Raw genomic sequence first — 26269 nt, 5'->3', positions numbered from 1 at the left:
CATGCTGCAGCAAAGACTGAAGACCCTGCATGCCACAACTAAGACACAGCGAAGTCAAATAAGAAGTACTTTTTTAAAAAAAACAGAGACTTAAATATATTTGAAGTTGATACATTTAATTTTTTTAAATGCAAATTATTAACAAATATATTAAAGTGTGTAGGGAATCACTGCAGATGGTAACTTCAGCCATGAAATTAAAAAATGCTTGTTCCTTAGAAGAAAACCTATGACCAACCTAGACAGTGTATTACAAAGCAGAGACATCATTTTGACAACAAAGGTCCATACAGTCAAAGCTATGGTTTTTCCAGTAGTCATGTATGGATGTGAGAGTTGAACCATAAAGAAAGCTGAGTGCCAAAGAACTGATACTTTCAAACTGTGGTGCTGGAGACTCCTGAGAGTCCCTTGGACTGCAAGGAGATCAAACCAGTCAATCCTAAAGGAAGTCAACCCTGAATATTCATTGGAAGGGCTGCTGATGAAGCTGGAGCTTCAATACTCTGGCTATCTGATGAGAAGAGCTGACTCACTTAGAAAAGACCCTGATGCTGGAAAGACTGACGGCAGGAAAAGAAAGGAACGACAGGGGTCGAGGTGGCTGGATGGCACCGCCGATTCAATGGGCGTGAGTTTGGGCAGGCTGCAGGAGATGGTGAAGGACGGGGTCGCAAAGAGACGGACATGACTGAGTGACCGAACAGCAACAAGGAAATCCCTGGTGGTCCTGGTCAGGACTTGGTGCTTTCACTGCCGTGGGCCCAAGTTTACAAAGATCCCACAAGCCATGGTGTGCAGCCAAAACACCAATTAAAAAAAAAAAAAACAACGGTCCTACCTTTGATGATTGTTGTATTGAGATTGATATATATTTTTTAAGGTGTGAATTTTATATTTATATATCCAAATAAAACATTACAAGGTTAAAAGCAATATTCTAAATGCATATAAAGCTGACTGAAACTACATTGTATCAGCTCCAATTCATTTTGTTGCAAGTGACGGCTTAAGCCAAAAAATTAAAATTAAAAAGGAAAGAAAAAACTATTGGTTCATATGTCAAAAGAGGAAGTATGTCAGATGACATGAGGCACAGCTAAATTCAGAACTAAATCAACACAGCAAAATCAGCATTTCTTTACACCAACAATGAACTACCCAAAAGGGAAATCAAGAAAACTATCTCATTTATAATAGCACCAAAAATAATAAAATACTTACAGATAAATCTAACCAAGTAGGTGAAAGATCGGTTAAATGAAAACTATAAAATTCTGAGGCAGGGACTTCCCTGGTGGTCCAGTGGCTAAGATTCTGTGCTCCTAGTGTAGCGGGCCCAGGTATGACCCCTGGTCAGGGAGCGAGATCCCGCATAACACAACTCAAACATGCTGGATGTTGAAACAAAGATCAAATAACCCACAACTAAAAGCCAAAACAAATTTACTTATTTACTTAAATAAATAAATGAATATAAAAAACTGTAAAAACCACTGGTGAAAAAAACTGAAGATGACACAGGTAAATGAAAAGATATCCAGCGTTCATGGATTGGAAGAATATTGTTAAAATGTCCATACTATGGCAAAGTGAGCTACAGATTCAATGCAATTGCTATCAAATCCCTATAGTATTTTTCCCAAACACAGGGAAAAAATTATAAAATTTCTATGGACCCACAAAAGATCCCAAATACAGAAAGCAATCTTGAGAAAGAACAAGTTGAAGGCATCACAGCTTCTGATTTCAAAAATACATTACAATATTACAAAGCTACAGTAACCAAAAGATTATGCTGTTTGATTGAAGAAATACATACAGACCAACTGAACTGAACAGAACAGAGAAATAAATCCACAAATATATGGTCAACTAATCTTCAACAAGGGCATCAAGAACAGATAATGAGGAAAGGACAATCTCTTCAATAAGTGAGGCTTGGAAACTCAGTATCAATTATCTTACAAAATACACAAAAATTAACTCAAAATGAATTAAAGGCTTAAAATGTAGAAGAAAACAGGGGAAAAGCTTCATGACACTGGTCTTGGGAATGATTTCATGGATCCGATACCAAAAACACAGGCAATAAAAGCAAAAACAGACAAGTAGAAATGCATTCAACTAAAAGGCTCTGCATAGCAAAGGAAACAGCAGAGTGAAAAGGCAACCTGAAGAAGAGAAAATTTTCATATCTGTTAAGGGGTTAATATCCAAAATATATAAGGAATTCCTAAAAGTCAAAAGGAAAAAACCAAATAATCCAATCAAGAAATGGGCAAAGGACCAAATAGATATCTTCTCAAAGACGACATACAAACAGCCAGCAAGAGTGTGAAAAAATGCTCAATGTCATTAACCATCAGGGAAATGCAAATCAAGCATGGACAAGGATGGAGGAAAAGACTATCCTTGTACACTGTCAGCGGACATGTGCATTGGTCTAGCCATTGCGGAAAACATTACGAAGGTTCTTCAAAAACTTAAACATAGAATTATGATATGATCCAACAATCCCACTTCTAGATATATATCCAAAGGAAATAAAAACACTGAGGCATCTGCACTCCCATGTTCATCGCAGCATTATTCACAATAAGCAAGAAACAGAAAACCTAGGTGTCTACTGATTGATGAATTGAAGAAATAGTGATATACACACATATATATATATATATACAAATTATTATTCAGTCTTAAAAAAAAAGGAAATCTTGTCCTATGTGACAACAGAGGTGAACCCAGAAAGGCACTGGGCTGAATGAAGTCAGTCAGGTATAGAAAGAAAATACCATATGATCTTCAGTTCAGTTCAGTCCAGTTCAGTCGCTCAGTCGTGTCCGACTCTTTGCGACCCCATGAATCGCAGCACGCCAGGCCCCCCTGTCCATCACCATCTCCCGGAGTTCACTCAGACTCACGTCCATCAAGTCTGTGATGCCATCCAGCCATCTCATCCTCAGTCGTCCCCTTCTCCTCCTGCCCCCAATCCCTCCCTTTGCTTAGTCTGAAAAGAGTCAAACTCAGAAGCGGAGAGAATTGTGGTTACCAGAGGTGGGGGTGGGGAGAGGAAACGTGGTTCTGTTCCACAAAGGGCACAAAGTTTCAGTTATGCAGTATGACTAAGTTCTAGACCTTACAGTACAGGGTGGTGACTACAGTTAATAATACTGCTGCTGAGATCTGAAAAGACAGTAAACCTTTTTCTAAAAAAACGAAGATAGAAGCACTGTTCACAATCTCAGAATACCAGATAGAAGCTAAATATTTTTTTTTTATTTACAGAGAATTCTTTTTGTCTTTTTAATCCCCCTATATTTTAATTTTACTTTTATTAAATTACAGTTGATTTACAATATTAGTTTCAGGTGTACAACAAAGTGATTTAATATTTTTATATACTCCACTTCCAGTTATTATAAAATATTGGCTATATTCCCAGTGCTATGCAATATATCCTTGCAGCTGATTTATTTTATAAATAGCAGTTTGTACCTGTTAATCTAATATGCCTATCTTGCTCCTCCCTGATCCTTCTCCCCACTGGTAACCACCAGTTTGTTCTCTGTATCTGTGAGTTTGCTTCTGTTTTGTTACATTAATTCATTTTATTTTTATAGATTCTGCATATAAATGATAATATAAAATATTTGTCTTTTAAGAGAGTAAATCTTAAGTGTTTTTACCACACACATACAGCAACTACGGGAGATGATGGATGTGTTGATAAACGTGACTGTAGTAATCACTTCACAATGTATTAATATATGTACATCAAAAACATCTTACTGTACAATTCTTATAAAAATAAACAAATTCAGGATTAACTGATTTCATCAGGCTTTGTTTTCCCTTAGTCTCTCTACTTTGCCTGCTTCTGCTTTAGGTTAAGCATTAGGTGCCACGTGAGGAAGAGGGCAGCAAGTTCACGGCCAGTGCGACAGCACGTGTGCTTCCCCAGAAGTCCACAAAAGCTTCATGGCATCACACTGATTCTAAGTGGGCATGTGTCTCTCCCAACGCCCGTGACTAGAGCTGGTGAGTATCATGTGCTAATTTTCAGGCAGAGGTCACGTACGTACCACTGGAGCAAGGGGTAGACACTGCTCCAGACAAAAGACAGTGGAGGAAGAAGATCTGCAGAGGTAAACTGGGAAGACGAAAAGAGTAGGTATCCATGCAATATTTGAAAATATATACACCAGAGACAAAAACTGGAAGAAAATATAGAAAATAAAAATCTTACGGTAATAAGAATATGAGCTGTTTTTCCCTCTAGCTTCCAAACATTTTTAATTCAAGTTTTAAAATTATAGTTTCATGTAACTATACAGGTCACTCCTCATTACTTGCAGATACCATATTTGCAATTCTGTCTACTCATTGTAAATCATTTGTAACCTCTGATATTAATAATTGCTGGGCTTCTGCAAGGTAACAATGACTTCTTGCTTCAGTTCTCATACTGTAAAACAAGTATCCACTGTGGTCTATTCAGGGCTAACATAATGTAAAAGAACAAAATTAACATTTAAAAGATATTTCTCAAAGATATTTTAGCAACATAACACTATCTATTCTTGAGATAAACATTTTTTAAAAACATACTTGGTATCAGATCGACATATATCAAAATGGTGACTGCTGCTGCTGCTGCTAAGTCGCTTCAGTCGTGTCCGACTCTGTGCGACCCCATAGACGGCAGCCCACCAGGCTCCCCTGTCCCTGGGATTCTCCAGGCAAGAACACTGGAGTAGGTTGCCATTTCCTTCTCCAATGCATGAAAGTGAAAAGAGAAAGTGAAGTCACTCAGTCGTGTTCGACTCTTAGCGACCCCACGGACTGCAGCCCACCAGGCTCCTCCATCCATGGGATTTTCCAGGCAAGAGTACTGGAGTGGGGTGCCACTGCCTTCTCCGAAATGTTGACTAACTACAGAAAATTTTGAGTACTACTAATTTATCAGGTTTAATAATATTTTCCTGTATATTCTGTTCATAATAACAAGTCTTTCAGTTAAAATCAGTTATTGAAAACTCTGAACTTTTAAAATATGAAAACAAGTTTCCAAATATAAATTTTCAATAAAAATGATTTCAATCTACACTCTTTATTTACCCACTTGTGTACCTAAATCTTAGTTTTTGCTAAGTTGTAACTTCTTGTTGCAAAGATTAATTGTAAAAATGTTTTATAGACTTGTAAATTTTAAAACTGTAAAGCTGTATCAGGTAATATGCCCCAAATGGCTAATTTTATTTTATTTTAAATATTAATTTTTTTCGTCCCACTATGGTCATGCGGGATCTTAGTTCCCTGACCTGGGATCAAACCCGTGCCTCTTGGCAGTGAACATGCGGAGTCCCAAACACTGGACCGCCAAGGAATTCACAATAGTAGATAATTTTAGAGTTCAGTTCAGTTCAGTCGCTCAGTCGTGTCCAACTCTTTGCAACCCCATGAACCGCAGCACGACAGGCCTCCCTGTCCATCACCAACTCCCAGAGTTCACTCACATTCACGTCCATCGAGTCAGTGATACCATCCAGCCATCTCATCCTCTGTCGTCCCCTTTTCCTCCAGCCCCCAATCCCTCCCAGCATCAGAGTCTTCTCCAATGAGTCAATTCTTCACATGAGGTGGCCAAAGTACTGGAGTTTCAGCTTCAGCATCAGTCCTTCCAGAGAACACCCAGGACTGATCTCCTTTAGAATGGACTGATTGGATCTCCTTGCAGTCCAAGGGACTCTCAAGAGTCTTCTCCAACACCACAGTTCAAAAGCATCAATTCTTCAGCTTTCTTCACAGTCCAGCTCTCACATCCATACATGACCACTGGCAAAACCATAGCCTTGACTAGACGGACCTTTGTTGGCAAAGTAATGTCTCTGCTTTTCAATATGCTATCTAGGTTGGTCATAACTTTTCTTCCAAGGAGTAAGAATGTTTTAATTTCATGGCTGGTTACCATCTGCAGTGATTTTGGAGCCCCCCAAAATAAAGTCTGAAACTGTTTCCACTGTTTCCCCATCTATTTTAGAGTAACCTTAGAAAATGAAGATAATAAAGAATTCAATAATTTTAATCCTTAGGAATGTAATTATAATGTATGTAAGAAGAGTCAAGCAATATTCCGAGTTCAAGAAAATTCCCCTTAACCTACAAAAACACATTCCTTTGGGGGAAAAAAATCTGATTTTATTTAAATATAGCAATAAGGACAGTATTTCTACTACGTATTAATTTGTTCCTTCACTCATTTTTTTAAACCAGATATTTACCGTGTACATGTCATGTGTTGCACAAAAGTTCTAGATGCCTGGGCAACACCAGTGAATTAAAACAGATACAGCATACGTGTGTTAACATTCCAGTAAGAGGGGACACAGACAGCATATAAAGGCAAACCAATAAATAAATGTCAGATAATGATAAGTGATAAAGAGCAACACAGAATGGTATGATAGCGATATATATTATGTTGGAGGAGGTGACTTCTTGGAGGAAATTACACAGTCATGCATATTGGTAACACTACAAACTCAGACTCCAGTCTCAGATGAGCCCTCAGTACACCTTTAAGGCTATCCATTTTACATATTCTCTCTTTCCTCTTGCAATTCTTTAGTGATTATCCTAAACTTTTCTCAGTCTCAGACCAACCTCTTTATTCTCAAAAGATAAACTTTCCTCTTACTTTACAAGGATTATCTTTGCCATTTCTCACCTGAATACCTAAAAGCTTATCCAAAACTGCTCTCTTACTTCCTTGCTGCCATTTCAGATCTCAATTCTATTTTCTTCTAAAATACTTCTTGAGGATTTGATATGAGCCAGTCATAATGCTAAGGGAAAAACAAGATTCTTCTCCTTAAATAACATTAAGTACTATCATGAAACCAATACTGAATGATTTGGAAGCATACAGGGCACACCTAAGACTTCCAGGTAGGCGGTGTCAGGATACTGCAAAGAGGTGATTTTAAGCCAATCTGAAAACATTATCAAGTAGAGTCAGGCCACTATTATGTGCCCCTAGGAGTCTCTGCTCTACTCCATGCCACTTAACACACTCCACTGAACAGGTAAATGAAGTGCTCTACAAGACAAGGACAATCCTGTGGCCCGTCATTCTATCTTGTCAACCACCGTATCCCTAGCATTTAATGAAATACTTACCAAAGAGAAGCACTGAAAGCATATTTATATTATAAAATAAAGAAAATAGTATGAACTTTAGAGTTAGGTCTACCCACCACAGTACTGATATTCAAATTATTTAAAAACTAGGATGGCTGTATCAGCTGCATGTCATTTGTAGCTCTCCATTTAAATTCTGACTCCATTTTCTATAAGATTTTAAAATCAAGGCAAGTCAGTTAAATAATTTGGCTATCATTTTATCATTTGTACATGCTGATAATAATACTGAATTCATAGGATGGTTTTAATGATGAAATGAAACAGCATATTAAAAAAATACATTTCAGAGTTAGTACATTAAATATAATAAATGTTTGACTCTTTCTAGACTGCTTTTAAATGAGTAATATTTATAGTTAGGTAAGAAAATTAAAATGCACAGAAACCAATGCGAAATGAGAGCACTCTGTTTTGTCTTTCGTTCATGATTTTTCTCAAGCACTCAACTCAATAAACGATTGTTTAGTTTGCATACAGACTTTAAAATGCCAGGCTTCCCTCATAGTTCAGTCGGTAAAGAATCTGCCTGCAATGCGTGAGACCTGGGTTCGATTCCTGGGTCAGAAAGATCCCCTGGAGAAGGAAACAGCAACCCACTCCAGTATTCTTGCCTGGATAATTTCATGGACAGAGTCTAGCAGGCTAGGGTCCATGGAGTCGCAAGAGTCAGACACGACTTAGTGACTAAACCATCACCAGACTTAAAAATGCGTTTAATCTTAATCTTCTCTCCAATGTAAATAGGAATTTACAGGAATTCCAATTGGAATTCTCCAGGCCAGAAAACTGGAGTGGGTATCCTTTTCCTTCTACAGGGGATCTTCCCAATCCAGAGATAAAACCGAGGTCTCCCACATTGCAGGTGGATTCTTTACCAGCAGAGCCACATGGGAAGCCCAGGGTTCTAGTGAGTAACTACATAAATAATGTTTCAAAAGTCACTATGCAAATACTAAGAAATACATCAATAAAGAGTTTTTAAGTGAGAATGTGGTGTTAAATTTAAATTGCATAATGCAAAACTAAGACTATGCTACAACACGTATCACATCTAAAACTGCAAAGTAAGCATGAAACACTGAGAACAGAAATAAGTTGAAATTATTCTGGAAAGAAACACAAAGGTTTTTATCGTTTTCTCTAATTTTCTTTTCAATTTCTTTGGAGAGGGTCAGTCCTCTCTTTCTTTGTCCTGAGAGGAAAGCCTGGACAGATTGTCTTTCTGCATGATGAAACAGGAAGTATAAGGAAGCAAAGAAGCTTCACAAAAGACTTCCAAAAATGTTATATTCATCCTCCGTCTTTCATTTAGGACTTTCAGAGCCTCATCAAGATCTTTCAGGGAGGAGTGATTCCTATTTCCACGGCGGTCTCTTGTCCAGTACATTCTGTGCTAAAGCTTCCTGGGCTCCACTTCAATTCATGACAGATTCAAACCAAGTTTCTCAGAATATTTGTTGAAATTCTTTGTCCTCTGATGTCTCCCCAACTCTTTCTGTTATGTGTGTAGTTTTTACTCTTTAATTCTAATCTTAATGGAAGGAAAAGATATAATAAGTCAATCTGTAATCTCAAACGGAACGCAACAATTTGCTTCCTTAACAATATATTCTGAACATTTCCCCGTATAATTAAATGTCTACACTATTTAAGCATAGGCATGATTTTAGTTTTGGACTTAAAATTATACTTTATTTACAAATGAAGACAATTCTAATGAAATTCAAAGACCACAGTATTCAATATTGGAGTCAGTAGACAATGATTTTTAAATATTTTATTAGCGACTGATTTAGAGAACTTCACCTATTTTTTTGTTTTGTTGCCTGTGTTTTTGGTGTCACATCCAAGAAACTGCCAAATCTAGTATCATGAAGCTCTTCCCTGTTTTTCTTCTAAGAGTGTTATAGTTTTAGCTGTTAAATTTAGGCCTTTGACCCATTTTGATTTAATTTTTATGGTGTCAGATAGGGTCCAACTTTGTAAATGGATATTCAGTCTTTCCAACAACATTTGTTGAAAAGACTGCCCTATTCCCATTGGTGGGTCTTGGCATATCTGTTGGAAATCAGCTGGCCATATACGTGAGGATTTTTTTGTACCCTTTATTCTATTCCACAGGATCCCAAAGAAAGGCAATGCCAAAGAATGCTCAAACTACTGCATAATTGCACTCATCCCACACGCTAGTAAAGTAATGCTCAAAATTCTCCAAGCTAGGCTTCAGCAATACGTGAACAGTGAACTCCCAGATGTTCAAGCTGGTTTTAGAAAAGGCAGACAAACCAGAGATCAAATTGCCAACATCCACTGGATCATGGAAAAAGCAAGAAAGTTCCAGAAAAACATCTATTTCTGCTTTATTGACTATGTCAAAGCCTTTGACTGCGTGGATCACAATAAACTGTGGAAAATTATGAAAGAGATGGGAATACCAGACCACCTAACCTGCCTCTTGAGAAACCTATATGCAGGTCAGGAAGCAACAGTTAGAACTGGACATGGAACAACAGACCGGTTCCAAACAGGAAAAGGAGTACGTCAAGGGGGTATATTGTCACCCTGCTTATTTAACTTATATGCAGAATACATCATGAGAAACGCTGGGCTGGAAGAAGCACAAGCTGGAATCAAGATTGCCGGGAGAAATATCAATCACCTCAGATATCCAGATGACACCACCCTTATGGCAGAAAATGAAGAGGAAAAAGCCTCTTGATGAAAGTGAAAGAGGAGAGTGAAAAAGCTGGCTTAAAGCTCAACATTCAGAAAACGAAAATCATGGCATCTGGTCCCATCACTTCATGGCAAATAGATGGGGAAACAGTGGAAACAGTGTCAGACTTTATGTTTTTGGGTTCCAAAATCACTGCAGATGGTGACTGCAGCCATGAAATTAAAAGACACTTACTTCTTAGAAGGAAAGTTATGACCAACCTAGATACCATATTGAAAAGCAGAGATATTACTTTGCCAACAAGATCCATCTAGTCAAGGCTATGGTTTTTCCTGTGGTCATGTATGGATATGAGAGTTGGACTGTGAAGAAAGCTGAGCGCCGAAGAATTGATGCTTTTGAACTGTGGTGTTGGAGAAGACTCTTGAGAGTCTCTTGGACTGCAAGGATATCCAACTAGTCCATTCTGAAGGAGATCAGTCCTGGGATTTCTTTGGAAGGAATGATGCTAAAGCTGAAACTCCAGTACTTTGGCCACCTCATGTGAAGAGTTGACTCATTGGAAAAGACTCTGATGCTGGGAGGGATTGGGGGCAGGAGGAAAAGGGGACGACAGAAGATGAGATGGCTGGATGGCATCACGGACTCGATGGACGTGAGTCTGAGTGAACTCTGGGAGTTGGTGATGGACAGGGAGGCCTGTCGTGCTACAATTCATGGGGTTGCAAAGAGTTGGACATGACTGAGGGACTGAACTGAACTGAACTGAACAGGGCTATATGTATGTCTTGATGCCAGTACCATAATGTTTTAATTCTACAGCTTTGTAATATGTTTTGAGGTCAGCAAATAGCTTTGTTCTTCCTCAAGATTGTTTTGGCTACTTAAGGTCCCTTGGGATTCCGTATTAATTTTAAGAGGAATATTTTCCATTTTGGTTTTATTTCTGATAATAGCCATCCTAATAAGTGTGATGCTAATAATTTTATTCCAATTGTCTATTTCCTTAATGTATCTTTTTATTGCTAGTGAGGGGAGCACGTTAAATGGAAGCATCTTCCAGTATTGGGGGCATGTCTCCTAGTTCTGTCCAGTTTTGTTTTGTATGTTCTGAGGCTGATATCCATTATCTGAAGATACAAGTTCCTCTTTTAAATGTGATAGCATTTTAGGACAAGTAAAAAGTAGAAGCATAATTCTCAAGCTAATGTTGAAGAATTTTTCTGGAGTTCCCATCAGAGATATTTTAAATTTACAAGAATGTCAAGTGATGATCTAAGAAAGTAAACATTCTAAAATTATAATCAGGGTCAACTGAATGAAAACTTTATAAAGGAGTAAAGATATCCAATTTCAATGTCTGAGCTGGTAGTGCTTATAGAAGTTGGTGGTAAAACAGGCTGAGCTACATTACAAATGGACTTTTAAAACATGCAAAGGAGTCATTTCAGGAGTTTAAGAGGAGAAAAGTAATGGTAAGATTTATATTTTTAAAAGATCATTTAGCTATCCTGTAAAGAATGACCTGGAAGCTAAAAAGAAAGAAAGAATTAGAAGAAACTTATAATAAACAGATGGGAAACTGTGGCACAGTAGAGACTATGAAACAGATCCAAAAGATGAGATGAAAGGCAAAATCTACAAAGTCAGCTGAACAGCCTGACTATAGGATGAGAGGGAAGGAGCTATAAAAGTCAAAGGGAAGGACATAAAAGAGCTCTCAAGAGAAAATGACAAAACGTAAGTGAATGAAAAAACACTCATCATTTTGTTTTTGGACTTTTAATAATAAACCATTCATAGACAACTGAAAAATCTACAGTAGGAAACTGTTCTTAATTTTGCAACTATTAAAAAAACCAATGATTTCACTTTTATATCATGGATTGTGAAATGGGTTTGGAAATTTTCCCTCTTTTTTGGTACATAATCTATCCGAAAAAAATAGATTATGAAAAATCTATCTTTCCATAGATCTTACTGAAGCTTAAAAATGTCATCCTTCCTCTGTTATTTGGTAGTTTTATAAAAATGTCTTTCCTCTGAAAAACTCACTTTGTCTTTCTAATTTTCATAGTGTATATGTGCAAGTCACAAAACAGAATTATTTCTTCCTCTCTTTCCATTTTAAAAAAGGGAAAGAAAATTATTTTCTTCATAGACACTTAAAAATACTGTCATGACAAAACTCAACGGGAGGGAATTTCTTGTCATGTTAAATTCTCATAGGTCTTGTCTATATGACTGATTTCTCTGTGATAAATTAAAAAGCTACTTTGCCTGTTTCATCTCAGTGCCTAAAACAATGACACACAGCACGCTGTGAATAAATATTTGTTAAGTATTGAATGGGCTTCCCTGGTGGCTCAGATGATAAAGAACTTGCCTCCAAAAATTTGCCTGCAATTCAGAAGACCAGGTTCAATCCCTGGGTCAGGAAGATCCCCTGGAGAAGGAAATGGCTACTCACTCCAGTGTTCCTGCATGGAGAATTCCATGGACAGAGGAGCCTGGAGGGCTATAGTCCATGGGTCACAAAGAGTCAGATGTGACTGAGTGACTAACACCAAGTATTGAATAAACTAATGAATTCACATCTCAGATAGTAAGAGTCTAAGTCTCAAGCTTCAGAGAAGGGTTGCTCTTACTTCATTTAATAAGTACAGAATTCCCCCTACTGGATCTTTTTTCCTCCTTTGTACAATCTACCAACCCCATCCTGGGGCCTCTGCTGCTGTTCTCCTGTTAGCTCGTCTCATATTTCTTCTCCCTACTTCTTACATCAAAGACTTCCTAAGATTATTAAATTTTTCTTCACCTACATATGTTTCCAAGAAAAAGTCACTGCATTTATAATTATGACATTCATGTTTATTTTTTTTAAATGAAAGCTGTCAGAAGCTAATTCCTCCTGATTATAAAGCACTTCAGGTCAAAAAGTTATTATGAAGTACACACTGTCTGTTCAGAACCAGGCTAGCTGCTAGAGACAGAAGGATATATCTTTTTTTATAAATAGAATGTAATTGCCATAATAATTTGATATCTATTATCAACCCATTTGAAAAGCACATGAACAAGATCTCCTTCTACAGTTAGGAAATTGATCTTGTTCCTTTTCTCCTTGAGTTCATATTTTTGTATCACTTCCCCAACATAAGCTTATCCCAACACATTTCAGTGCTTGCAAATACTTTAAATTAGTCATATTTCCCTACATAAAACAGTATATTTAAAAATTCCTGAGAACATAAATTTAAGAACTGTCATCAGGATTGTTATATTAACTTACTAGAGCAGTACTTACCAAAAGAGAAACAGTTCAAATTATGATCATTATAAAATATCCTAAGTCAGCTTTTATTGGACATGCATCTCATTTAGAATTGGATAGCTCCTCCTCCCTCCAATGAAGTCATTCATTTCAGAATCATATTATTTGTCGCTAAAGAGAAACAGGGTTCAAGCTGATCCTAGTCTGACATTTTGTATTCTTCCATTCCGAATATTTAGAAGCAGAAGGATTCCTGGTTATATCAATAATCACTCTTCTGAACTACTAAACTATGGACCAAAAATCACATAGGAATATGCCATAAAATCATTCTTAATCAGCAGACAACTGTGTCCTTTGGTAACATTTTTGAAAACCACTGGAAATTACTATTCTTAGGAAACAATTAGCTATCCAGTTATTAGAATCATTTACTTTCTAAACAGATTTAGGTCAGATTAAAGGTACTACTTTAATTGTAGATTGGGAGAGGGACAGTTACTGAAAAGGAAAGGGGAGAGGTGTCCGAGCTCAGGCACAGTCGGACGCAGATCAATTTTCGGGAAGAAACATGCAATTTAACAACCTGAAAATTAATACCCTTAAAGCTATCATGTGTGCTTCCCTGGTGGCTCAGACGGTAAAGAACCTACCTGCAATGCAGGAGACATGGGTTCGATCTGTGGGTTGGGGAAGATCCCCTGGAGGAGGGCACGGCAACCCTCTCCAGTGTTCTTGCCTGGAGAATCCCCATGGACAGAGGAGCCTGGTGGGCTACAGTCCATGGGGTGACAAAGAGTTAGACATGACTGAATGACTAAGCACATAACCCCCTGAAAGCCGTCATGTACTTTACAAGGTTAAGGGTCTGGGTTACATGATGCCCAGTCTGAGGAATGCTGTTTCAGGGATACACACAGTCTCAGATACACACAGTGTAACAGAAGCCATGAACTTTGATTCTGAGTGGAGGTCTGGGGTGGGGGATGGGGGCGCGGCGCAGGCTGAGTGATGAGGTATGGGAAGAAAGAGGCAAAACAGACTATGCAGGCCCAGACACCAGATTTTTCATATTTGGTAGTATCTTTGAATCTGCTTTGTATCTCTGCCACTGAGACCATTCCCTTACCCTAGGGCTCTAGACGTGAACATGTGATGGATGTGGGGGATGGGAAGAAAAAATGGTTTTAAGACAATACTGATGAAATGACACTGAAGCTGATATATGAAGAGACACTGCAATTTCAGCTTATAGGTTCTGACATCTTAATTCCATTCTGCTAACACTGAAGAGCCACACATACACAACAGTCACAAAACACAGGGCAGAGACACAGTAAACATGATCCCTAGGATGGTATGGTTTTAATAATACAAAATTTAAATCACTAACCCAAAATACACTTAATATTTTTCTCTTAAAAGACACATTCGCTTCCCTCTAACAGTATCTACTCTGCACAGCTTAGAAATATATACCTCCCATTAAAAAAGAACAAAACACAACAGCACTATTTTCTTTACTGTTTTAACATATTGCCTAATTAAACAGAAGATCTGAAGCACCTCTAAAGACTCAAGATTGTTTAAAAACGAGAGAAGTAGGCTGAGCCACAGTCAGGAGTTGTGCCAAGGGCCGTATTCTTTCTTCAGATATGGCTCTGAAATCCATTTTACCCCAGGGCAAACGGAACCCCGCTGAAGCTAGTCCTCATTCTGGGGCTTTCAAGGGCAACTCGTGATGGAGAACATCAGGACCTTGGCGAGATAACGGGAAGAGGTGGGGAAAGCTGGGGGAGCATCTCTTGGGATATCTGTTTTCATTTACCACAGCCTGTAAACAAGACCTTTGAAAAAGTGACTTGTGTCAAGAGTGTGGAACTCAGTTCAAAATGGCCATTTTGTAACAAGTATGTTTATAAACGCTTCGGAGGTAGCGTTTCCTAGGTATTCGATCCCTAGGTCATCAAGATTCCCTGCAGAAGGAAAGAGCGACTCGCTCCAATATTCTTGCCTGGAAAATTCCACGGACAGAGGAGTCTGATGGGCTACCGTCCGTGGGGTCGCGAAGACTCGGACACGACTAAGCGACGGAGCACACGTGTCCGTGTTCTACAAACAACCCTAGCGCAGCAGGGTGCATCCCGAAGTTAACAGCTTCCTCACTGTTAGTAAGAGCCGCGCGCCCAACAATTAGGGTATCCGGAGCAACGCCCCGAAACCAGGCGCGGTGTTAAAAACTCCTCAACAGAAGCACACTGCTACAGGTTCCTCCTTCCGGGCCAGGGCGAGGCGAGCGCCGGAAACCCCAAAGAGCGTTACCCTGCGGAGCCCACACACGACACGACGCTCGGGGACCCCCAAGCGGACGCTCAAGGAAACACACGACGCAGAAGGCGGCCAACGGCCCAACCGCGGTCGCCGCAGCTGGAGTCTTACCCGACAGCGCCTCCGCTTCCCGCGTCGCCTCGCCCACCCCGCCGCAGAGGTTCACGGGACGCGCGGCCGCGGCGGCCCCGCCCACCTCGCCGCGGGCGCTCACGGGACACGTAGTACACCGCCCCCTCCGACCCCGCCCCGGCACCGGCTTAGCGAACGCCCTCGGTGCTCCCTCGGGCCTGACTTCCGGTTTGCCCGCTTGGCCCTGGCTCCGAGCTGCGGACAACCCGGAGGCCGCGTTTCCGGCGCGCGGCGCCCGCCCTCCCGCCGGCCCTTTTGCGGCGTTTCCCCTGCGCGGCGCGCCGCCCGGGCGGGCGCTGACGAGGCCGGGTAACCGGTCTTCTTCGGCTTCGGCTCGGCCCACCTTCCAGAGCCTCCGGGCCGCAGCCCACTAGCCGGCCGCGCCGGCCCCGGCACCGCCGAGGCAGGAGAAATGGGAGTCCCTCCGCGGCGTTCCCGGAGCAGCTGCATTCGTCAGGGAAGCGGCTGTGTCTTCGAGGAAACCGGAAGCCCGCGGTGACCCCTGGCGACCCGGTTTGTTTTCTGTCCGTTTCCAAACACGGGAATCGAAACTCGGCGGCCCTGGGGGCGGCCCCACGGAGCCTGTGTTCTGGGTGAGTAGCCGCTTTGGTCCTGCAGAGGGTGCGGATGGTGGGACCACCCTCCGCTGTCGGCGCTTATGGAAAGAGACGGGTCGTTTCTCCAAACCTTGGCGGGGGTACCCAGCCGCTGGGCATCTCGGGTGCCCGCCAGGGATGCCCAGCTGGCATCCTGAATCTCGTCCCCTCGCGCGAGCCGGGCCAGGCCCGCTTGGTTCTCGCCTCTCCTGAGTATTGGTCTTTCTGCCGGTTCTCTGCTGACAGGGGCCCCTTCAGTTTTATGTCATCCAGCGACACCGCATTTCAATTGGAAACCAAAGAGGGGGACGTGTGGCTTGGATGGTCTTGCCTTGGCGATGTACATTACATTACTCAGGACTAAGAAAGAGGCCGTAGTCGTTGGTTCTCCAGTGTCTAACCTATATACCCAGGATGGTTTTCCATCGTTTGTTGAGTGACTGCCACATGCCAGGTAGATTGAGTCCCTCATGCCTACCGACAGGGAACTCAGATATTCGAAAGTGAAAGAGAATACAAAAACTGAAATACAGATGAAAACCGATTGGTCCAGCATGTGTTAGAGATACGCTGAGATGATCAAAGTCTGTGACCTACTAGTACTGAAATTGATCCATGCCTCTTAAACCTAAAAGACGTTTGCCTTTTTATGTTTTGGAGTTTTAAATTGGCTTGAGCAAGATCTCAAGGCATGGTTTACGTTCCATTTCTCTAGAGTTGTCATATCTAATTCGCCAACCTGTGGGGGAATGGTGCGTCCTTCCCAGGTTTGTTAAATTTTATTACGATGTTGTTTGTAAAATGGGAAGTTGTAAACAAAGGTAAGGTTTTAATGTTAAAGAGACATAGTGAAATGGGAAATGCACCGGATTAAGTGAGAACATTAACTCAAAATCTGAGTGCTGAATTTTCTACTTACTCACTTGACACTGGGTAAGAAACCAACTCTGTCCATTTTCCCTCTCTCTGAAATGAGAATAATGCTTCCTCTCCAAGGCATCAAAGCAGTTTCCTGGAGTTTGCTGCCTGTAGAGTCAGCTAGCCATTTTTCATTACTGGCTGCTGCTGCTGCTGCTAAGTCACTTCAGTCGTGTCCGACTCTGTGCGACCCCATAGACGGCAGCCCACCAGGCTCCGCCATCCCTGGGATTCTCCAGGCAAGAACACTGGAGTGGGTTGCCATTTCCTTCTCCAGTGCATGAAAGTAAAAAGTGAAGTCGCTCAGTCCTGTTCGACTCTCAGCGACCCCATGGGCTGCAGCCTTCCAGGCTCCTCAGTCCATGGGATTTTCCAGGCAGGAGTACTGGAGTGGGGTGCCATTGCCTTCTCCGAGCAAATGAGCTAGTTCCCTTAAAAGTCAAAGCACGCTGCCTGACATGCCAACACAGAATGTTGTCATGATTATCAAATAAAATGATGTTATGAAGTACTTTATAATCCTTGAAGTAATGAAATCAGTGAAACAATGTTTTTTCTTTTGTACATGTATTCTGGATTAAAATACAGTTGTCTTATCACTACGAGAGCATTATGCTCAGTTGCGTTGAGATGTATTATACTTCATGAAAGGAAAGAAAAGAAGTAGACTGCCTTTCACACCTATGTTAACCCAGAAAGAATCTTATGATTCCTTGGCCATACAAACTGATTTCTTAACTAAAGCGGTTATAAAAAATGATAATGGGGTTTTTCCTACTGTATATCTGATGTTGAGAACGTTTTTGGGCTTTCGCTGGATTGTAGGGTCTTTGAGTGCTGAGGTGCATAGATTAAGTGGTGGTGATTGTTACAGGCGCTCAGTCGTGTCTGACTCTGCCACCCCATCGACTGCAGCATGCCAGGCTTCCCTGTCCTTCACCATCTCCAGGAGCTTGCTCAAACTTATGTCCCTTGAGTCGATGATGCCACCCAATTATCTCATCCTCAGATTGAGTGATAGGATCTTGAAAAAAGGCACTCAATGATCCCTTCTTTATAAGCTAGTTAGACCATTCCTTCCCATAATTCTTGCATTCAAAATAGAAAAAGAAGTAAGTATTGGTTTTCCTCTGTAAGACTTAATTCTTGTTCTGTAGTATATTGACTGATCTTATGAACAGATTTTATGAAGTAGGGATAGTCTGGCTTTTGAGAATTAGAAAGATGATGAAAATTCTAGATAAGATTCACTTCAGGAGGCAATGCGAAGTTGAGGAAAGAGCCTATTAAATAGGCCTTGACTCAAACCTTAGCTCTCTTATACTGCCAGGTGATTATAGAGAAATTTACCTCACTTCTTTAAGCCTCTGTGTGCTCGTTTGTGTGATAATACCTTTCCGGTCAAGTTTGGTGATGACATGACATATTATGTGTAGTATATCTTTTACTCAATTCATAATAAAACTGAATTGTTCTAGGTTGCTATACCGTGTTTGCATTAACACTTTGTTTTCACAATACAGAAACGCAGCATCTGAGTGATATTGTTCAACCCCGGCATTTTCCCACAAATAGTGGGAAAACTTAGATCTGGATAGATAAACTAATCAATAATCAAGGTGCCGGATCTTTGAGTCTGGGCTTCAGAATCTCAGGCCAGTGTTTTTCCTACCACTGAGTTCTGCCTTGTCCAGATTCTTATTGGGAAAATAAGAATCCATTTTGTGTTGCCTCTCAGAATGTGGTATTAAGAGCACACATTTGGAAGATGGTTTATTTGGGTTCACATTTGACCTTTGCTGCTGATTCTTTGTGAAGGTGTAAGTAAGGTATTTAATTTTTCTAAGATTTGTTATATATTAGAATAACGGTACCTACTTGAGAAATAGAAAAATGTATATACAGAAGAAACATTGCTCTGTCCTAATATTATTCGACCCCACTAGGGATTGCAGTCCAAGAGACAGTCTTTCAGAAAGCTCTGAGAGGTCAAAGCATAGTTCTATAAGTTTTTGAGACAGAGGATTATATGTCAAATGACATATTACTGACAGTTCACATAGTCCAGATCTAAATGTACAAAGTGAATAAGTGGTCATGGGTCATTGTGGCCTTTTACAAGATTAAGAAGGAAGTTATTTCCTAAGGAGTTCTGGTTAATGCAAATCCACAACACACATTAAAGGAAGGGAGGAGGCTCAAAAGGGTAGACAAAAATTTTATGTTTAAATTTTTCTCATCTTGTCATAAAATATGAATGTTATTTCATCAGTTTCCCCCCCTTGATCATTAATTTTTTGATAGCATTTGGTGATCAAATATTTGGTTCCCTGATGCCAGGGCAGTTGCTTACGTGCCCTAGGTCCATCATGTCCTTTGGTTGTGGGTCTTAATAGCTGATTTTAAGGAATTGTATCAGTAAGGTGTCTGGCGAGGACTACTGGTCAGTTCCAGTGTCTGATAGGACTTCTGCCCGTTCTGCCTTGCATTTGCATTGTGCATGTTCATTAGTCTATAGACAACTATCTATGTGATCAAAACTGACAGTAGGAGAACTTTCCCGGCAGTCCAGTGGTTAGTACACTAGTTTCCACTGCAGCGTTGGATTCCTGACCAGGAAACCAGGATCCTGCCTACCATGCTACATGGCCAAAACATTGGAGGGCAGAAATTGACAATAGAAGTAACAGTGCCAGTAGTAAATGTTTAAGCCAAGATCCTCCTAAAGTAAAGCATTTTCATAGTATGGTTTCTAAACTGGGAACAAATTTGACTCTTCAAATATATTATAAGATGGGTTAACAAATATCTTGGCTAAATGGTCTTACCGTTGGAAAACTGATAGAAACCCGGCTGCTGCTGCTAAGTCACTTCAGTCGTGTCCGACTCTGTGCGACCCCATAGATGGCAGCCCACCAGGCTCCTCTGTCCCTGGGATTCTCCAGGCAAGAACACTGGACTGGGTTGCCATTTCCTTTTCCAATGCATGAAAGTGAAAAGTGCACATGAAGTTGCTCAGTCATGTCTGACTCTTCACAACCCCATGGACTGCAGCCTACCAGGCCCCTCCATCCATGGGATTTTCCAGGCAAGAGTACTGGAGAATATAAGCATTAAAGGCAAGTTGGGAGGTTTATTTCCAAAGGCTATCCATAGACGACCTTCAGGCCAGAGGAAACCAATTGTGAGCGTTCTAACCAACCTGGAGAGAGCTGGGGCCATACACTTGTTCTGTAACTCCATTAGGTTCATTACGTGGAAAAGAGTGATTTTGGCCAGGTTCAGAACAGGTGTCATTAACTGGCCAGGTAAGAAGGTCCCACGTAGTGGCATTAGAAGTAGTGGGTACTATGTATAGTATTAGAGTTACTTCTAAAATAAAATAAGGGCCATCCAGTTAGAGCCTTGGAGAAGGCAATGGCAACCGACTCCAGTACTCCTGCCTGGAAAATCCCATAGACGGAGGAGCCTGGTAGGCTGCAGTCCATGGAGTCACAAAGAGTCGGACACAACTGATTGACTTCACTTTCACTTTTCACTTTCATGCATTGGAGAAGGAAGTGGCAACCCACTCCAGTGTTCTTGCCTTGTTCTGGCGGAGCCTGGTGGGCTGCCATCTATGGGGTCGCACAGAGTCGGACATGACTGAAGTGACTTAGCAGCAGTTAGAGCCTTGGAGAGGAGAAATCCACGAAGGAAACCTAGGAATATTGGACATAAGTCCACAAACCTACGGTTTGTTTGGCTTGATTTTTGAAACTTGGAAATGATTGAGCCCGAGGAAGAAATACATTGGGTTTTTTAAGCAAAAGTGTGAGCAATTGTCAAAGTAATCGTATGCAGGCTTGGTCTGGCTGTTTGGGTCAGCTCTCTACTTCAGGTGTCGTTTTTTCATCCTGGTCTGGTGGTGCTGATCCTAGTTAGTCAAAGTCAGGTGTCAGAAACAGGAGTTACAGTTCATTCAGGAGTGGAGGCCTGCTGTGGGCCCTGTCCTGCATAGCTGTAAAGAGTCTTTTGTTGATGTCTTTTCCAGTGTGCATAATCCCTTGGTTGCAAGTCATGGTGAGATCTTCATTCAAAAATAGATTATTGTGATAGGCTTTAGAAACAAACATAGAGTGTTGTTTTAATAATTTGATTCAATTTTACAGTAATATAACGAGAAGCCATCTAAGAAGTGAGTCTTAGACAGTGAATATTAAAAAAAAAAACCCTCAATTAACAAAACTAGAATTCAATATCTACTGATGCATTATCTTTTTCTCTGTGAAATTACCTTTGTAACAACCAAATATAGCCAAATTAAGACTTATTGTAGTTAATAAGACTTATTGTATGGTTAATTGACCACATGCTTAGTTGCTCAGTGATGTCTGACTCTTTGTAACCCCCTGGACTGTAGCCTGTCAGGCTCCTCTGTCCTTGGGATTTCCCAGGCAAGAATACTCGAGTGAATTGCCATTTCATTTGCCAGGGAATTTCCTGACCCAGGGATCGAACGCACCTCTCCTGCAATATCAGGTGGATTCTTTACCAGCGAGCCACCTGGGGAGCCCAATTGACCACACAGCCTCTTATAAGTAGGCTGTATTGGAACTTTCTGTAAGGAATCTTAGATTAAACCTTCGAAAGGCCTCTCAAGGCCAGAGAGGAGAAGGCAATGGCACCCCACTCCAGTATTCTTGCCTGGAGAATCCCATGGACGGAGGAGCCTGGTAGGCTGTAGTCCATGGGGTCGCGAAGAGTCGGGCACGACTGAGCGACTTCACTTTCACTTTTCACTTTCACCCATTGGAGAAGGAAATGGCACCCCACTCCAGTGTTCTTGCCTGGAGAATCCCAGGGACGGGGGAGCCTGGTGGGCTGCCATCTATGGGGTCGCACAGAGTCGGACACGACTGAAGCGACTTAGCAGCAGCAGCAGCAAGGCCAGATAAGTTACACCAAGAGGTTGCCACGGATTCTTCCTACAATATCTGTAGATTTGGGTGAATTCCTCTTTGAGGTCCCCAAAACACCTGAGGTTCGTGCATCTCTTAGATGGTAGATGGTAGCCTTCTTTACGGAGAAGGAGATGGCACCCCACTCCAGTACTCTTGCCTGGGAAATCCATGGACAGAGGAGCCTGGTAGGCTGCAGCCCATGGGGTCACTAAGAGTCAGACACGACTGAGCGACTTCACTTTTGCTTTTCTCTTTCATGCATTGGAGAAGGAAATGGCAACCCACTCCAGTATTCTTGCCTGGAGAATCCCAGGGACAGCGGAGCCTGGTGGGCTGATGTCTATGGGGTCGCGCAGAGTCGGACACGACTGAAGCGACTTAGCAGCAGCAGCAGCAGCAGCAGCAGCCTTCTTTATTTACCTGATAAACGTGCTGGAAACCTAAGAGTTTCCAGTTCCTGGAGGGATCAGGTAGAGAGAAAAGATGTGGTTGGATGTGTTCTCAGTCGCACATATGTATAAATCTTAATTGTGTTGAATTTTATTTCTGACTTTGCAACTCGATGGACTGTCGCCCTCCAGGCTTCTCTGTCCGTGGGATTCTCCAGGCAAGAATACTGGAGTGGGTTGCCATTCCCTTCTGCAGGGGATCTTCCCCAACCCATCGAATCCGGGTCTCCTACGCTGCAGGCAGACCCTTCACCATCTGAGCCACCAGATGGAAGGCGGTTCAGGCAGAGGGTGCCTGCGGCGGGCACTCACAGCGGGACAGGCGGGAGCAGTGGCTGCATCAGTCTTTGGCCAGTGTAGCCTGATAGGCTACAGTCCATGGGGTCGCGAAGAGTCAGACACGACTGAGCGACTTCACTTTTACTTTTCACTTTCATGCATTGGAGAAGGAAATGGCAACCCAGTCCAGTGTTCTTGCCTGGAGAGTCCCAGGGACAGCGGAGCCTGGTGGGCTGCTGTCTGGGGTCGCACAGAGTCGGACACGACTGACGCGACTTAGCAGCAGCAGCAGCAGGAGCCAGCCCTACAAATATTTTCTCCTGCTATAATTCAATTTTAGAAATAAGAAAAACTTTTATTTACATTTTTTATTTTTTAAATTGTGAAAGTATGATAACACATTTATGGGAGATTTGGAAAATACAAAACAAAGTTACATATAGTTCCACTTTATATTACAGTTATTTTTTAAGTAACTAAACTAAGATTTTTAGTTGGAATTTCAGTGTGAAACTCTCAAAACTTAATAGAATGAGTAGACAGAAAAGTAGAAGGATATAGTAGACCTAAAAAGCCCTATGAACCAATTCAGCATAATTAAGATTTATACAGGTTTTATACAAATTCTGTTCAGGTTCCCAGGAGACACTGGAACATAGCCAGGGACATAAAACAAGGTGCAAAATGTCATCGTCTAAAGATTTTGAAATCATAGAGTCTGTTCTCTTATCACGTGGAATTATGTTAGAGATGAATATCAAAAGATATTTTAAAATAACCCACATGTTTTCAAGTACAATGTGACATTTTCCAAGAGAGATCTTTGACTTAGCCATTGAAAGCCTTGAGAAGGTTAAAAGACTGAACAAACACAGAGGGTGATTGCAGAGAATAAAGTATTTAAATGAGAAATTGATATGAAAGATACTTTAAAAACCTCATGTATGTGGAAATTAGATGTCCACTTTTAAATGATGGATGTATCTAAGAAGCCATAACAAGGAAAACTAGAAAATATTTATAACAATAAAAAGGAAAAGAGAATTTATCGGAGTTTGTGGCATGCCGCTGAAGGTGCTCAGTGCAGCTGAGTGCATTGTGGACTCTTGACTAAGGCGGGAAAGCAATAATGGACACTAGCATAACGTTTTGTGGGGTTTGAATAGAATTTGCACTTTAGTTAATAGTCTTTTTTTTTTTTAATGACGTAGTATTTCTTGATATTCTCCGAATTGGATTAGAAGTTTCAAGCCTCATTCAAATACTTTTTTAAAAATCACTAAAATAATAAGCATTCTAGACTTTTAGCAGTAATACTAGATGCCAGAATAAATGGAACTATTATCGAAGTTTCAAGTGAACATATTTACAAATCTATCATTCTATTCATACTTGGTCAAACAAGTGAAATAAAAATATCATCAATTTTTTAGCTAAGCAGAAATTCATAAGTTTTCTGAAGTATATATATTATACTGTATATATAGGTATGTATATAGGTAGGCAAAAGCTTTTCTACTACACTTGATAAAGGCTTGAGAAGAATAACAAAGAAAGATGGAGAAATTGGAAAATATAAACTGAATGAAATGGGAGCACTGAATATGAAATAGAAAAAGTGAAGCACACTGGAAAGAACTAGAAATAAAGATCATCATATAGTCCTGTTGTTTGTAAACATGGCTGCTCACTAGAGTCATACCTAGAGCTTTGGAGGAAAAACAATACCTAGGCACCTGTATTTTTCAAAAAATTCCAACATTATGCTAATATGCATCCAGATTTTAAAAAGTGATTATAGGTTTTTCTATTAAATGGTAGCTTTTGTGATAACAGAATTCTGTTATTTTCTGTTGAGCAATCATGATACAGTGGTATTAAAATGAACAATATATAATCACAATAGTAAAAGATGTTTATCAGTTTTCACAAAAAATAAAATTGCCAACCATAAGGGAAGCATGATTAACCTAAGAGTATAAAATAATTACAATTTGAGGGGTTAAGTAGAGTGATGTAAGTGGAAGTACATACGTGCATATGTTTTCATCCACACAGCCCAGTGTGTGTCTTTGGTACATTTAATCCATTTACATTTAAGGTAATTATTGACCTATATGATCCTATTACCATTTTCTTAATTGTTTGGAGTTTATTCTTCGCCTTAATTGTTTGGAGTTTATTCTTCGCAGGTCTCTTCCTTCTCTTGTGTTTCCTGCCTAGAGAAGTTCCTTTAGCATTTGTTGTAAAGGTCGTTTGGTGGTGCTGAATTCTCGTTAACTTTTGCTTGTCTGAAAACCTTTTCATTTCTCTGTCAAATTTGAACAAGCATCTTGCTGGGTAGAGTATTCATGGTTTTAAGTTCTTCACTTTTATCACTTTGAATATATCATGCCAGTCCCTTCTGGCTTGAAGAGTGTCTGTTGAGAAATCAGCTGAAAACCTTACGAGAGTTCCGTTTTATGCTATTTGTTGTTTTTCCCTTGTTTCTTCTAAGATTTTATCTTCGTCTATAATTTCTGTCGGTTTGATTACTATGTGTGGTCCTCCTTGGGTTTATCTTGCCTGGAACTCTCTGCGCTTCCTGAGCTTGGTTGACTTTTTCCTTTCCCATATTAGAGAAGTTTTCAGCTATTATCTCTTCATATATGTTCTGAGGTCCTCTCTCTCTCTCTCTCTCCTCCCCTTCTGGGACCCCTATAATGTGAAGGTTGTTGCATTTAATGTTGTCCAGGAGGACTCGTAGGCTGTCTTCATTGGGTTTTTTTCCCCATTCTTTTTTCAATATTGTGTTTCACAGCAGCGGTTTCCACCATTCTGTCTTCCGGGTCACTCACCGTTCTGCTGCCTCAGGTGTTCTGCTGCTGATCCCTTCTAATGTATTGTTCATCTCCGTTTGTTCTTCCGTTCTTCTAGGTCTTTGGTAAACATTTCTTGCATCTTCTCCTTTCTTTTTCTGAGACCCTGGGTCATCTTCACTATTGTTATTTTGGAATTCTTTTCCTGGAAGGTTGCCTAGCTCCGCTTCATTTAGTTCTTTTTGTGGAAGTTTGTCCTGTTCTTTCTTCTGGGAGTTAACCCTCTGCCTTTTCATTTCAGTTATTCTGTGGTTGTAGTGTTCAGTCTGGAACCTGTGGGACTACAGGTCTTCTTGCTTCTGTCTGCCCCCTGGTGGATGAGGCTGATGGGAGGGCCTGCTGGGGAAATCTGGGCACGCTTATAGCATGTTGAAAAGCAGAGACATTACTTTGCCAACAAAGGTCTGTCTAGTCAAGGCTATGGTTTTTCCAGTGGTCATGTATGGATGTGAGAGCTGGACTGTGAAGAAAGCTGAGTGCCGAGAAATTGATGCTTTTGAACTGTGGTGTTGGAGAAGACTCTTGAGAGTCTCTTGGACTGCAAGGAGATCCAACCAGTCCATTCTAAAGGAGATCAGTCCTGGGTGTTCTTTGGAAGGACTGATGCTA

General features: G+C 40.8%; 2 protein-coding genes across 5 annotated transcripts in view; one reads left to right on the top strand and one right to left on the bottom strand.

Moving 5' to 3' along the window:
* Nucleotides 1–16067, bottom strand: part of ZCWPW2 (zinc finger CW-type and PWWP domain containing 2) — a 148999-nt gene extending 132932 nt beyond the window's left edge. Inside the window, exons 1-2 of the mRNA XM_018066626.1 lie at nucleotides 15776–16067; nucleotides 15597–15744 (exon numbers count right to left, since the gene is read on the bottom strand). Coding sequence (XP_017922115.1) covers nucleotides 15597–15744; nucleotides 15776–16067 — 440 coding nt within the window. The remainder of the gene's footprint in view (nucleotides 1–15596; nucleotides 15745–15775) is intronic.
* The window catches only part of AZI2 (5-azacytidine induced 2), a 36481-nt gene continuing 25940 nt past the window's right edge, over nucleotides 15729–26269 (top strand). For 2 of the 4 annotated variants that reach the window (XM_013973395.2, XM_005695506.3), the window contains exon 1: nucleotides 15729–16210. The gene's annotated coding sequence lies outside the window, so the exon portion shown is untranslated. The remainder of the gene's footprint in view (nucleotides 16211–26269) is intronic. The other 2 variants (XM_018067030.1, XM_018067029.1) reach the window with 2 other exon arrangements.

Source organism: Capra hircus, chromosome 22 (genome assembly GCF_001704415.2).
Source record: "Capra hircus breed San Clemente chromosome 22, ASM170441v1, whole genome shotgun sequence".
Lineage (NCBI taxonomy): Eukaryota > Metazoa > Chordata > Mammalia > Artiodactyla > Bovidae > Capra > Capra hircus.
Note: the sequence above shows the minus strand (reverse complement) of the source record. Positions and strands in the feature narration are given on the sequence as shown.